The 13068-nt window shown below is 36.9% G+C and overlaps 1 protein-coding gene across 1 annotated transcript; it reads right to left on the reverse strand.

Moving 5' to 3' along the window:
• Positions 1 to 1752: 1752 nt before the first annotated feature.
• LOC131150412 (ATP sulfurylase 1, chloroplastic) lies at positions 1753 to 6920 on the reverse strand. Its single transcript, XM_058101117.1, has 5 exons — positions 6212 to 6920; positions 3209 to 3614; positions 2529 to 2789; positions 2333 to 2419; positions 1753 to 2146 (listed from the first exon to the last, which is right to left on the reverse strand). Exons 1-5 carry the CDS (start codon positions 6724 to 6726, stop codon positions 2009 to 2011), a joined length of 1407 nt encoding a protein of 468 aa, XP_057957100.1. The 5' UTR covers positions 6727 to 6920; the 3' UTR covers positions 1753 to 2008.
• Between the last annotated feature and the right edge of the window lie 6148 nt (positions 6921 to 13068).

The raw sequence follows: 13068 nt of genomic DNA on the forward strand, positions 1-13068 counted from the left end.
AAGTTGTTTATTAGTTCTCTCAAATTCTCATTAATAATAAAGCATCACATCTTGGTTATCACACCTTGGTTGTGTTTGCTTAAACTTGTGCCACAACTCACAATTGTTTCTCATTGCTCCAAGGTGATGACTCTTCGTTCCACTATGGTGATTCATTCCTCCTCTCCTTACGGATGTCTCCTAGAAGGTCAGGACCATGAACACATGAACTACTCCATGGTAACCACATCTAATGAATTTTGTCATTGTTTTAGGGTCGACGCACCCTCCATCCAATATCTTTTCCACAAAAGCGAATTCCCTCGTTTAAGAGATACTTAGCAGTTTGGCATTGCACGATCTTAGCATGATCAAATCTTAAATTGCTCTTGGGATGCCAATTTGTTGCCATCGAAATTTGGCATGGTTATTGAATGAAGGATAATGCAAGAAATAAGAATGAAACATGACTTGAAAGGGCAAGAGTTGTCTTTAGGGGTATTTCTCTAACAATGAACAATAGGGTTGCAAAAGCAAAAGAAAGAAAAAAATAAGGCTAGTAAGTGAAAGTAGCTTCATTTGCTTTTAGTGATGCTTATATATAATGAATAAAAAATCCCCAATGTTAGGATTTTGTAGGTATACCATGTTGAACAACAATTGTCTTGTGTTGTTTCTTAGTGTGCTTCTTTTGTCAGGCTACTAAACTTTCACAAGAGATGGGCTTTCAAGCCCACTATTCCCTTGCTAGCCCAATTGGGCAAACACGGGTTTGGATTGAGATAACAATGGCCAATAACTTAGGCTATTGGAGGATTGGACATAGGCAGTTGGAGAATTAGACTTGGGCAGCTCATGAGATCGACACCCATTAGATCTTGTTATTTTGTTTGCCCTAAACATGTTGCTAGTTCTAAACAAGAAGCTAATATTGCCCCAACTCCCCTCACATTTTAGATATTACGTTGACACCCACATTTGTTATTTAGTTAAACTAGCACTTTCTTGAGTTTAGCTATAATTACACTCACGATGCTTTACCATTTTTATTGGCATATTTCCTGTGAGAAATTAAATGTGATGTCAAATCATTAAATATGGATGATGCCTTGGTAATATAAAAAATAAAGTTAATGGGGGTGATGCACTTTTCAATTTTATGCAATGAACTATCATCATCTCTTAATTTGGTCATGATAATATGTCATCTCATAACTTCATCATGATGGAAGCTGCAGCTGAAAAGCTCATATAGTCTCCAAGAATACACATTATATGCATGGGTGTATAATCTTTATCATTTTTGCCCAAACTTTTAAGTAATGTTTATTAATTATATACAACTTCACGAGAATCAGTTTGTTGGATTGATTAGTATGCTGCTTAAAATTGAAAGGAGTGTTAAATATAATTTTCAAGACATGAGAGATTGTCAGCATAATTAAGAAAAAAGAACTTCAAAAGATGTCCATGTATTTTGCCCTTGTCATTACTTCTGTTAAGAAAATTTACTCTGAAACCAAATGTAGCATAAATTGGAAACCACAATAAGGTTCTTCCTAAATCATCATAAATTGCAAATAAATAAATAAATCCAGAAGCCCAGGGAAACATGCATCACAGAAGTAAACAGGTGAGGCTTGGCGTTCACACAAACCAGTACATGCTCAACAGATCTTGAGGTCTAGGATTAACATACACCTCTGCCCCAAAATTCACTGAATTGAGCCTTGACAAACCAACCAAACCAGAGGCATGAACAATTCAATCCCATCCCAAAATCCATGTCTATGTCCATCATAAAAGCACAATTACGGTATAGTACAGGGAACACACAAATGCAAGTGCAGAGTTTCAAGATTGCAATGCGGGTGCTCTAGTTTTAGCCTAGCCATGTGTCTCTGCAACAATGCTTGGCGGAGTTTTATTAGAGAGATACATAGAGAATCCCTGCCAAATTTGCACACACAGGAGTCGCATAAGGTTTCTCCCAAACAGATGAATATGTACATTTTTATGTGGCTTCCTTCTAAGCTGGAACAGCAGCAGGTAGTCTGCCATTTTCGGAGGAAACCAAACTGTCATAGTATTCCACCAGAACTTTCCAGCCACCAGGGCACATAAATCCATCAGGAGGGTTCTCCCCATTCTTTGCAAGTGTTCGCATCTGCAAAATATAAGCCAGGCTTGTTCATACTTGTGTGAGAAAAAAGGAAACTGGAGAAAGAGTTATTAAGACTGTTCTTTCAGTCCCACTTTCTTCTAAACCTGTTTTGGGAAACTCTGGAAATAGTCCAGGTTAAATGAAAGTTTTGAACTGTCTAATGAAGAAAAGATATGAAGAAAAATATACCTTTGTGCCAGAAATGAACAGGAAATCTTGAGCTCTCGATGGATCAAAGAATGCCATTTTACTTTGGGTTTTGTCATATGCAGCCACCTGTGATTGAAAATTACATTTGAATGATAACCGCTTGGAATTCTACAAACTAGAAAGACAAAGCAATAACTCATCAAGGAGTAAATGCAAGCTAGTCACAATAGTGCACCTTGAAAGGAAGTATGTTCAGCCGCTCCAGTCCAGGAGCCATGCTCAATACTTTTTTCCCATGGTCAGCATCATATAAATCTCTTTTCTCAACTGGATGGCTCATGCCAGCTGGGTCTCGACCAACAATATAAAAGTTAGCCCCTGCATTAATCCGAGCCTTCGCATGCCACTGCACCTCAGTTGGGCCAGCATAGTGCATGGGAGATGGGAATATGGAAACCACGGTTGTTTCTGGATCAAGAACACCGTCTTCAAGCACCTGAGGAACATTATTATGATTGAACAGAATCAGTACTACCAAAAGGTAGGCAATTAGATATGGGTCTCTTGTAGAGAGGAAATATTGTCCCAGTGAAACACTGGTTTTCAAGTTCCAAAAAAAAAAAGAAAAAAACACACTTATAAACAAGACCAGAGGAAAAATGGATATCTTAATAACAAAGAATTTGAGTTTTGATTTTGCTTTGGTCTTTATGTTTAGCATTTTTGTTTGAAAGGGAGGTGTTGGGGGGGGGGGGGGAGGGGGAGATAAAGAAATGCAGTAATGATCCTGCATGTCCACTCTTGGTAAAGATTAGTAAATATGAAAAGGGGATCATGGAATATGGTTTCTGCATCTCCACTATGTGGTCTGGATTGCATTTTAGTGCAACAGGTCAAAAGATCAAGAATATGGACCTTCTCATGTTGTTTCATTCGCCAGCTAAGTGGAACATCATCCACCTTTGTGTAGCCTCCCAATGGATGAAGCATAAGGATAGGATTTTTGTAGCCCATCTCAAGAAGCCGACGACGTGTATCAGTCATCAGCAAAGCATGGCCATTGTGCACGGGATTCCGCAGCTGGAAAGCAAATACTGCATCGGCATTTCTCCTAGTGAACTCCTCACGAAGTTCAGCAGGGGATAAACGGAACCGATCAAGACCATCATGATACTTTATTGGTTCTATAACCTCCAAGTCTCCTCCAATCAGCCAGTTTCCAGCATTGGCTATAGCCTCCTCCACATAAGGCAGACCAAGGGCAGTGGTCCCCCAAGTTCTTGCTATTCGTTCTTCTTTGTTGTGCTTGTAGATCTCAATACTGAGACAATAACCCAATGATGAAAGAAAGAAGAGGTGAGAAACAATTGGCAAGTTGTCAAACAGATCACAAACTAAAAGATTCGCAACCAAGTGCTCATTATCTATGAACGAGGGCACCCAATGATTGCCCTAAGTAACAGTCTGGACATAAGGATTAACCAAATTTTCATTAGTTTTATCATTTATGTTTCGAAAGGATGCCCTACATGTAAAAGGAGGATAAAATGGAAGTTCAATTTAAAAAATCCCACAACTGGAAAAGTCCAGATTCTCAATAGCAGATAACAAAAGTCATCATGAAATGAATTTCCATTTAGTTAATTCATGAAATATTTATTAGGCCATAAAAAATATGAAGGGCGTAGCATGATCCTCAATGCATGTAACAAGAACTTGAACAGACCACAATATACAACAGGCAGCCAACTTAGGATTTCTTAAGGCAAAATTTGATAATTTCCAGCAAAAGTAAATTATTGCAAAGCTTAGTTGTCTTCAGTAATACACCGCCAAACATACCTCTACCCAACTTATGGCATTAACACCCCTTTTTATTTTACTCCCGCATGCAATCGACCTCTAGCTTGTTGCCGAGTAAGAAATAGTGCATCAATACTGAGGATAGAGTGGATACATAATGGGAAAATGGAAAGAATAAGAAATATAGGAAACTAATCATTTGGGACATCTAAAGATCCTAACATCTTGGTTTGCAACCTTCACCTTGTTCTAAATCTCATCGTTATATCACAAGCACAATAATTTTAAAGTCGAAACACATAAAAATCATGCAACTTTTGCGTCTTATTTTTGTAAGAGATTCCTAGGGAACATTTATTATGCTGAAGGAGGAAGGGTAACCACCAACTGGAGAAGCTCCCGTTGATTAAATTTTAAAAAAAATGTATGTCACAAAAATGAGCCATAATGGCAAATTAGTTCTCGCATAGAATTTGCAATGACATCACATTCAAGTCTACACAACTTTGGTCCAACAGGGAAAAAGCAAATGAAACAAGCGGTGCAAATATTAAACATTCTGAAGCATGTACCATGCACTTCATATACTGTCTGTAAAGCTAAACCTCAAACTATATAAAAACACAAGGCAGGCTCACGCATATATCAATCTGTATCATACTAATCAGGGGCAGCAGAACTATATGCAACATTGATGGGGGTATGACCCCTCTCAAACCTTGTAAATTTTGCTTTTTAAGCTTATCTAGAAACATATCTTTTAAGAATATTTATATGGAAGCCTAAAAATTTTATTTAAATTGAATAAAACCATTAAATGCTTAATTATACACATCACCAATTCTACCCCGGGCCACACAATTTACAATTTTTCGTTCCACACCTGTATGAAATATTTTTCTAATACAACTATTTTTTTCCTAGAAACTTTCTTCCACGGCTAAGAATTCATTGCTTTTAACCACCTCTTTTAACAATGAATTTAGAATTTTATATTACTCAAATAGAGGTTTCCAAACGACATTAATTAAAGAAAGAATTCAATATCACATACAGGTAAAGGCATAGAGAAAGAGCAAGTCTTGACCTCATGGTAATGATTTTGCATTAAAACCTGAAGTTCACAGGTTTGACTCACAGAAACAACCTCTTTGAATATAAAGGTATGCTGCATACATGCCCTTACAGACTGACATTTGGCATTGGAGCCTTGCGCACTATGTGTTACATTATGGGAAGTGCCATCTCAAGTAATGTGTAACTGACATGATGCCAATACTCCCATAGCCCAGCTAGCACCCGCAAGAGATGGTGGACGCACCATGTCAAATGCACATACAAAAAATTTCTGCATGACAAATGGCCCCTCTTAAGTTGCACACAGGCCTTAATTTACATCCCTTTCATGCTTCAATGCTACTTGCCTACTCATCTACCATGACACTTGAAACCATGACAGTTGTTATTGACTGTATAAGCATAATGCATTATAACAGGCAAAAAGCCCTAGGTGACATGGATGCAATTCTCAACTAAATTCAGATGAATATAAGTGTTTAGAATCCATGTTGCCCTGCCAAAAATGCCCAAATGAAAATTTCAAAATTTGCACAACTTTTTTTACGAGAATTATTGATCCATATGAGATTGCAGTTAATTTTTTTTTTCTCATATAAAATAATATGGCAACATTGCAAAAGCAGATTAATAAAATCCACATCTCTAAATGCCTATTTATAAATTAAAAATCATCAAAATGATAGAGATGAGGTACACCCAACTTCCAGGCCAATCATAGCCTTTTCAACACATGTTCAAAACGGATTTTCTTCCTTGTATTTAATGCCAGCCTTAGAAATTATCAAGCTTTTTCTGAACCCTGTAACACATTATAATTAAGTTTTTTGCGTAAAAAAAGAAGCAGCAAATACAATTTGACTATCATTAGAGATCAAAATCCTAACCCTTATGCAATCTAATCAGGGGGGGGGGGGGAATCATTAAAACCGACCACAAACAATCCAATTATACCATAAAAAAATTCCAAATTATAGCTTAAACACGCTCATTAAGATATATATATATATTAGGACTAAGAAGAGCAAATTTCCTTACTTATTGAGAATAGCTATCACTTCATCGCCAGAGTCGGCGAGAGCGACCTTGGTGGACTCGCCAATCCGTTGCTTCTGCGCATCGTCGACGGCGAGAACGATCGGCACCGACATGTTAACGACGGACCCGTCGTCGAGTCGGAGCGAATTGAAATGAAGAGTTTGGAGGAACTCGGATTCTCTCATGAACCCGCTGAGGGGGCTAGCCCACCCTTCGCTGAGGACGTGAACCCATTGAAGATCTATGGGAGAAAGCTCAATTCTCGGCAACGACACGGCTTCCTTCTTCTTCCCATTCCTCTGGGACTCCTCGACGAAGAGCTCCACGAGCTTCCCACCATCCGGATCGATCAACCCGGAAAAGACCCGGAGCTTCTGGCCGGTCTTCTTCTCGGCAGGGAGAGAAATGGAGAATCTAAGAGAGGACGTGAAATGGGTATAAGGTGTTCTGGGGAGAGAATGAGATGGACTGGGAGAATTGATGAAGAGGGTAGCCATGGAAGCCATGGAAGCCATTGAAGCAGATGCACAAAAGCTTCCGCTGGCCGTCTGAGTGGTGGTATATGGAGTCGGGGTTTATAATAATGGCTAGTGGGGAGAGGGAGAGGAGAGGGAAGGGTATTTTGGGAAGTAAAAACATGAGATTAATCATGTGGAACAATCGACGGGGAAGATGTAGGCTGATGGCTACGTTGCATTGATGGGAGGATGAACCTGGACACTTTGACGCTTCTCTTATTTCTTTCCTCTTGGTTGGAGTACCCAACTAGGATTAGGCACGTTCAAAATCATATAATAAATATATATATATATATATATATATATATATATATATAAAATATACATTAATAATTGAAATCCCAAGTGGTCGGAATCCTCTGATTATTCAAATGATAATAACGAGACTAAAAATGTATCTAAGTTTGATTTTGTATTAAAACGTCTCTATTGTGTAGTACGGATATGACCAAATGACTTCTTAACAGATGGAAGAAGAGAAAACCATAATCTTTGGAAGCTTAAGCCAAGCATGACGATGTCAGTTCATAGCATCTTCATCTTACACAGGCCATATTTCTATAATCCCACTAGAAGATTACTATGGTTCCAAAATTGGCACATCATTGTGCTCTGTCACTGAAGCATGTATTGTAGCACATCACTGTGCCCTGTCACTGTAGCTATCAATAATTCACCCGTGTCTATGGTTTGTTTCCGATGAGCTGCTTTCTAGTCTATAAAAGGGACTGCCTTTCCTAGTTGTAAGGTAGAGTCAGTTGTGATCAATAAACTTCTCCTCTGTGTTTTCTTTATGCCTTCTAATTTCATTCTTCTTCTTGAAAATTAATTATCCATAGGGCTTTTGTATCTTACCTCTATGAGCTTGTAAAAAATGTTTTGGCTTTCAAGTATGCTCTATGCTTGCTGTTGTTTTTTGTCCCACATTAGTAGAATAGTTCCACATTAGTACACAAAATTATTTTGAATTTTTTTGTATAATTTGTCCCACATTGGAGAGAAGTGTTTTTTTGAACTTGAGGAAGTTATATAAAGTGTTCAACTCTTTATTTGTAAAACACACCTCAAAGTTGTATTTTGTCAAGAAGTAGTGGATTGATCGTTGGTGCCCGAGGACGTAGGTAATTCTATACCAAATCTCGTTAATTTCTTGTCTTATTCTTTTTACTGTTTTATTATTAGTTTCTGCATTACTTTAGTTTCTTATATATTCAATATCAATAGTTGTAGTATTGGTGTTTGACACAAGTGGAGTGCCCGACACAACAATTGGTATTAGAGTTAGGTTGAATAGTGTTGATATGGAGGTGTTCCTTTGTTAGGATCCTTGATTTTACCTTTGATTCCTAAGAAAGACCTTATTTAAGTGAGTGCTCAGAAACCATTGCGGCTCAGTCGCTCCCTGGAGGTCGGCCTAGTCAAAGTGGAATTTCATAAGATAAAACAGAGTAGACACAGTTGGTACATACTATTCATCCTAGGTCTTTTCCTTTGTTGGTTGCTATTGAATATATAGAAGATAGCAGAAACTAATGTAGCAGTAGAAGAAACTCTGTCCACACGAACTCCAGCCCCTTCAGCTTCGACATCATCATCGAAGACAATAGCTAATGCTCGGTTTGAGGTGGAGAAATTTGATGTACCCAATAATTTTGGTATGTGGCAATGTGAGATGATGGATATCTTGTATCAGCAAGAATTAGATATTGCTTTGGATGATAAACCAGTAGATATGAGTGATAGAGATTGGGAAAAGATCAATTGTCAGGCATGTGGTACGATTCATCTGTGTCTCGATAAAAATAAGAAATATTGTGTTATGAGGGAGACATCTGCAAAGAAATTGTGGAAGACATTAAAAGATACATTTATGACCAAGAGTCTGGAAAATCGGCTCTGTTTGAAAAAAAAATTGTTTCGCTTCCAGTATCAACCAGGTATTTCGATTAATGACCACATAAATGCTTTCAATAAAATTTTGGCCGATTTGTTAAATTTGGATGAAAAGGTGAAAGATGAGGATAAAGTCATATTGTTACTGAATTCTCTCCCTGATGAGTATGAACATTTGACCACCACTTCATTATATGGGAAAGATAAAGTTACTTATGATATTGTTTGTACTGCATTGATTAGAACTGAATGCAGAAAGAAGGATCAGAGTGTAATGACCCGGAAATTTAAATAATTAGGAAATATAAGGAATAAAACGGATTAATGGGTAAAAGGAGAAAAGGAAGAATTTTTCAAAAGAAAAGCAGGCCTCGTTGACGAATGTCCTGTATTCATTGACGAGTGTCTTTCTAAGCTCGTTGACGAATCCATTTCCTCGTCGACGAAGGAATCCTGAGAGAGTATATTTTGGAACTCTAAATTTCGTCGACGAAGGTATCTTCTCATCGACGAAGTCTCTATAGCACCTCGTCGATGAATCGACGTGTCTCGTCGACGAAGCCCTGCCTATAAATACGTTGTTCTTCATTTTCAACGTAAATTCATGAACTCTCTCTCTCCAAAACTGTTTTCCTACCTACTCTCTTCGATTTCGGGTCGAATTTGACTCGGTTTGACGATCCGGAACCGCCACGAGGTTCGTAGGATCGTTCTCTGCAAGGCTGTATGAGCTGATCGTTGGATTGAGGGATTTGGGAAACATCCCAAAATCAGGGTAAGTGAATTATCTTGGGATTTCTTTAATGAATAATGTTGTATGGAGCCTAGGAAATAGTAAATAAGTGTTTGCCTTAAGATTTGAGTCAGTTGGAATTTATTTTAATTAAGTTAGAATTTTTGATTCAGGGTTCAAGTGAATGCTGCGGGTATTGGTTCGAGGATCTTGCCAGCGTAGTTTGAAAGTAAGGTAAGGGGGAAATTTATATATTAAATCAGGTTTTTCATAAATTAAAATGGATTATGTGTTATTTATATATAAATGTTTTTATTTGGATTTAAAATGCCAACCATGTAAAACCATGTTTTCTGAGTTTAGGAATGTTTATATAGTTATGTATATGTGAAAGTAAACGAAAGGAAGTGAAAGGTATTTTCTAAGGAAGTAAGTAAGGAATGAAATGTATTTTCAGCATATAAATGTTAAATGTGGGTTGACTTATTTTGTAATGAATGTATATGAATTTTTATTGTTAAATTGTGTGGCATGAGATTCTGTGCAAATAAATGTTAAATGTCTGTGACGTCCCTCAATTTCTTAACATAAAATATCACATAATAAATAAAATGGTCAACCCGAACCCGTGGGTAGCGGGGACACCTGTCAAACACAGTGGAAAACCTAGCAGCAATAAACATAAAATCTCAAACATCCAATCATAAAACATAATACCAGAGCTTTCTATTACATCAAAATACTGTTATGATATACAACCTCCAAAAGTCAAAATAACACTAGCATTAAATAACAAAAACTCTCGATCCTAGTTCAATGCTTACCCTTCTAGTAGGGAAGCACCAATCACTCAATGGCGGTTCTAGCCGGCCGGTCTCACTGGATTTCCTGAAAATCATTTAATGTTCGGGGGTGAGACACTTCTCAGTAAGGGAAAATAAACTAAATACAGCTGTGTGGCAACATGAATATTTAATGCATTTATACGTATATAGTACATTTCATAAATCTATAAACATCATCATATCGTACTAGGTAAACATATATTTTCACATCTGTTAATAAATCATAACATACATAAAATCATCTGTTATAACTGTAGTACTGAAAACAAACCCAGGATGAATAGCTAGCTGGTGTCATGTATTACCCCCCATGACGGTTTGTGCAGCCCGAAGGTGGGACCCGACAATGGCTGACCAACCACTGCCGAATCAAATATGTTTGTAAGTACAATGAGCCCGCCACACCCTAGTCCGGACTGCCAGGTGGACGTCCACACTCTACTGAAAGCCACATCGACTATCCATCTCCCATCCCCTCGTGGGATGGTTAGCACTAATCTGACGTAGATATCTGATCTACACATATAGCTACGGTACCGAGCCCCTGAACTGAACTAAACTAACATCCTGGTGGTGATAACATATAATACATGATTATATATATAACATCATTACGGCCTCGTGCCAAAAATATAGTAATTACGGCTTCGTGCCGAAAACATAAATACATGGCCTCGCGCCAATAACATAAATATGGCCTCGTGCCGATAACATAAATATATGGCCTCGCGCCAAAATTGTTTCAGGTATATATATTCCGAAAATACATCATTTATCATATAATCGTCAAAACCATCACAACATAATTCATCTTTTCATAATACCTGAAAACATGTTTCGTTCGTAAAATTTTTCAAATCATAATACATTCCACGTAAAACAATATTCATGCCACACATGTGCTGTAAAAAAAAAAAACCATACTTCATATTCTAAAATCGTGAATTCCTTACATCTCATACATACATATACATTTTAATCATCATAGCAGTATTTTCCCAATCGTACATTTCATTCGTAATACACAATATAACATATACTTTTCTGAAAATAAATTTACTCATAATCAATAATAATTTGTATGGAAAGTTACTGTTTTAGTTTATTCCCTTACTTGGCTACTGAGAAATTCGTTAGGACCCAAAATTTCACGCCCTAGGGGCCCGAAATTTAACTCCTGCAATTTAGATTTTCCCCAGATTAATTAATCTATTCCTCCAAAATAATACTCATCTAACCTTCCCTAGGCTCCATATACCTCAAATTAATATTTAAACTATTATTTAACATCCCCACTTAATTTTTCAAATTTTGCCTGCGGGTCCCAAAACTACACCCGCGGCGCTCACCTGAGCCCTAAATTTCAGAAATCCTACTTTAGTCCCAGATGCTTAATATTTTAGCATTTCTAAAGTAATGCTAATTAATTAAAAATAAGTCCCTTAATAATCGCCGCAACCCAAATTTGGGGTTTTGGCCCGACACCTCCACGAGAATTCCATCCCACTAGACTTGTAGAGAATCATCCTTAGATTCTCGTGGTGGTGGTGTCCGTTCGTCAATTGAGTTTATATTTTGCAAGAAATTAAAGAAAAAGGAAAAAATGGCTTACCCCAGGGAATACGCTTACGCCACTCCTATCACCGATCTGCTTCGTAGAAATGACGGCAGCAGCGAATGGAGTCCAATGGTATCTTTGGATTTTTGATCGGGCGAAAATTCATCACGAAATCGAGGAGAGAGGGAGAGAGAACGTGAGGAGAGAGAGGGAGAGTTCAGAGAGTTGCAGAGAAAAGAAAAGAAAAGAAGAAGAAAAAAAAAATAATAATAATAAATATACTTTGAATCTCCTGAAGCTTGTTGAAGCTTCAGGAGGATAATAATAATAATAATAATAATAATAATAATAATAATAATAATTAATTAATTAATATTAATAATAATAATTTTTTTATAAAAAAATTAATTTTAATTAATTAATTTTTTTCTTTTTCTTTTTAAATTCGTTTAATTAATTAATTAATTAATATATTTTTTAATTAATTTTTTTTAATTTTAATTTTAATTTTTTTGGAATCATTCTATTAATCTTTTATATCTCTTTTTGGGGTTTTTACATATGAGATGCATGCTAAGCAAGTAAAGTATTATGAATAAAATATGACATGGACAATGTTGCTTGTGTATGTTAAATGCAACCATGTAAATGTAAGACAGCTGAAAGACAACCATGTTAGCAGATTTTAGCGCATTTCTATGTGGACTAATTGTAGCAGATTCTAGCGCATTTTTATGTGAACTATCTAATGATGGCTAAAGACCAGCTGTAGTACAAAAGAATGAAATGAAAATGTTATGCAATGAAATGACAATACAATGAAATGAAATGACAAATGTGAATGATACAAATGGGAAAGAGTCACTTAAAGTGAAACGAAATGCAAAGTTAAGTTATGAACATGAATGAATGTGTATGAATGTATAAAGACAGAAAGGAATGATGTATTATAATATTAGAAGTATGTATGTACGTAGAACATGTTACAATTAGGCAAGACAAACTCTTCGCTTAAGGGCTTGCTGAGGAAGGCGAGTGCACTAGTAGTTTCAGATATGGCAGTAGCTACATAACTTACTAGGGTAGAGGAAACCTATTTGTATAGGCGGTTGGATTTTCCTATCCTTAGGGCCTTTACCGGTAAACTATTATTGAATGCGTGAGTACGAGATCAAATTAACACTTGAGGGCTTACTGAGTAAGGTGAGTGCCCTGGTATGCTTTAGTTGTGACCTTAGGGTTACCTATGTATCAGAGCAGAGGGGTGCTACTTGTATGGGCGGGTAATCACCCCTATCCTTGGGTAATCT

Source organism: Malania oleifera, chromosome 3 (assembly GCF_029873635.1).
Source record: "Malania oleifera isolate guangnan ecotype guangnan chromosome 3, ASM2987363v1, whole genome shotgun sequence".
Taxonomy (NCBI): domain Eukaryota; kingdom Viridiplantae; phylum Streptophyta; class Magnoliopsida; order Santalales; family Ximeniaceae; genus Malania; species Malania oleifera.

Excerpts from the sequence above, each read along its gene's own strand:
- LOC131150412 (XM_058101117.1), bottom strand. The coding sequence starts at position 6,726 with ATGGCTTCCATGGCTTCCATGGCTACCCTCTTCATCAATTCTCCCAGT. Across the intron at positions 3,615-6,211 it reads GTGATAGCTATTCTCAATAA|TATTGAGATCTACAAGCACA; the intron begins GTAAGGAAATTT and ends TTATTGTCTCAG. Across the intron at positions 2,147-2,332 it reads TGTTCATTTCTGGCACAAAG|ATGCGAACACTTGCAAAGAA; the intron begins GTATATTTTTCT and ends TATATTTTGCAG.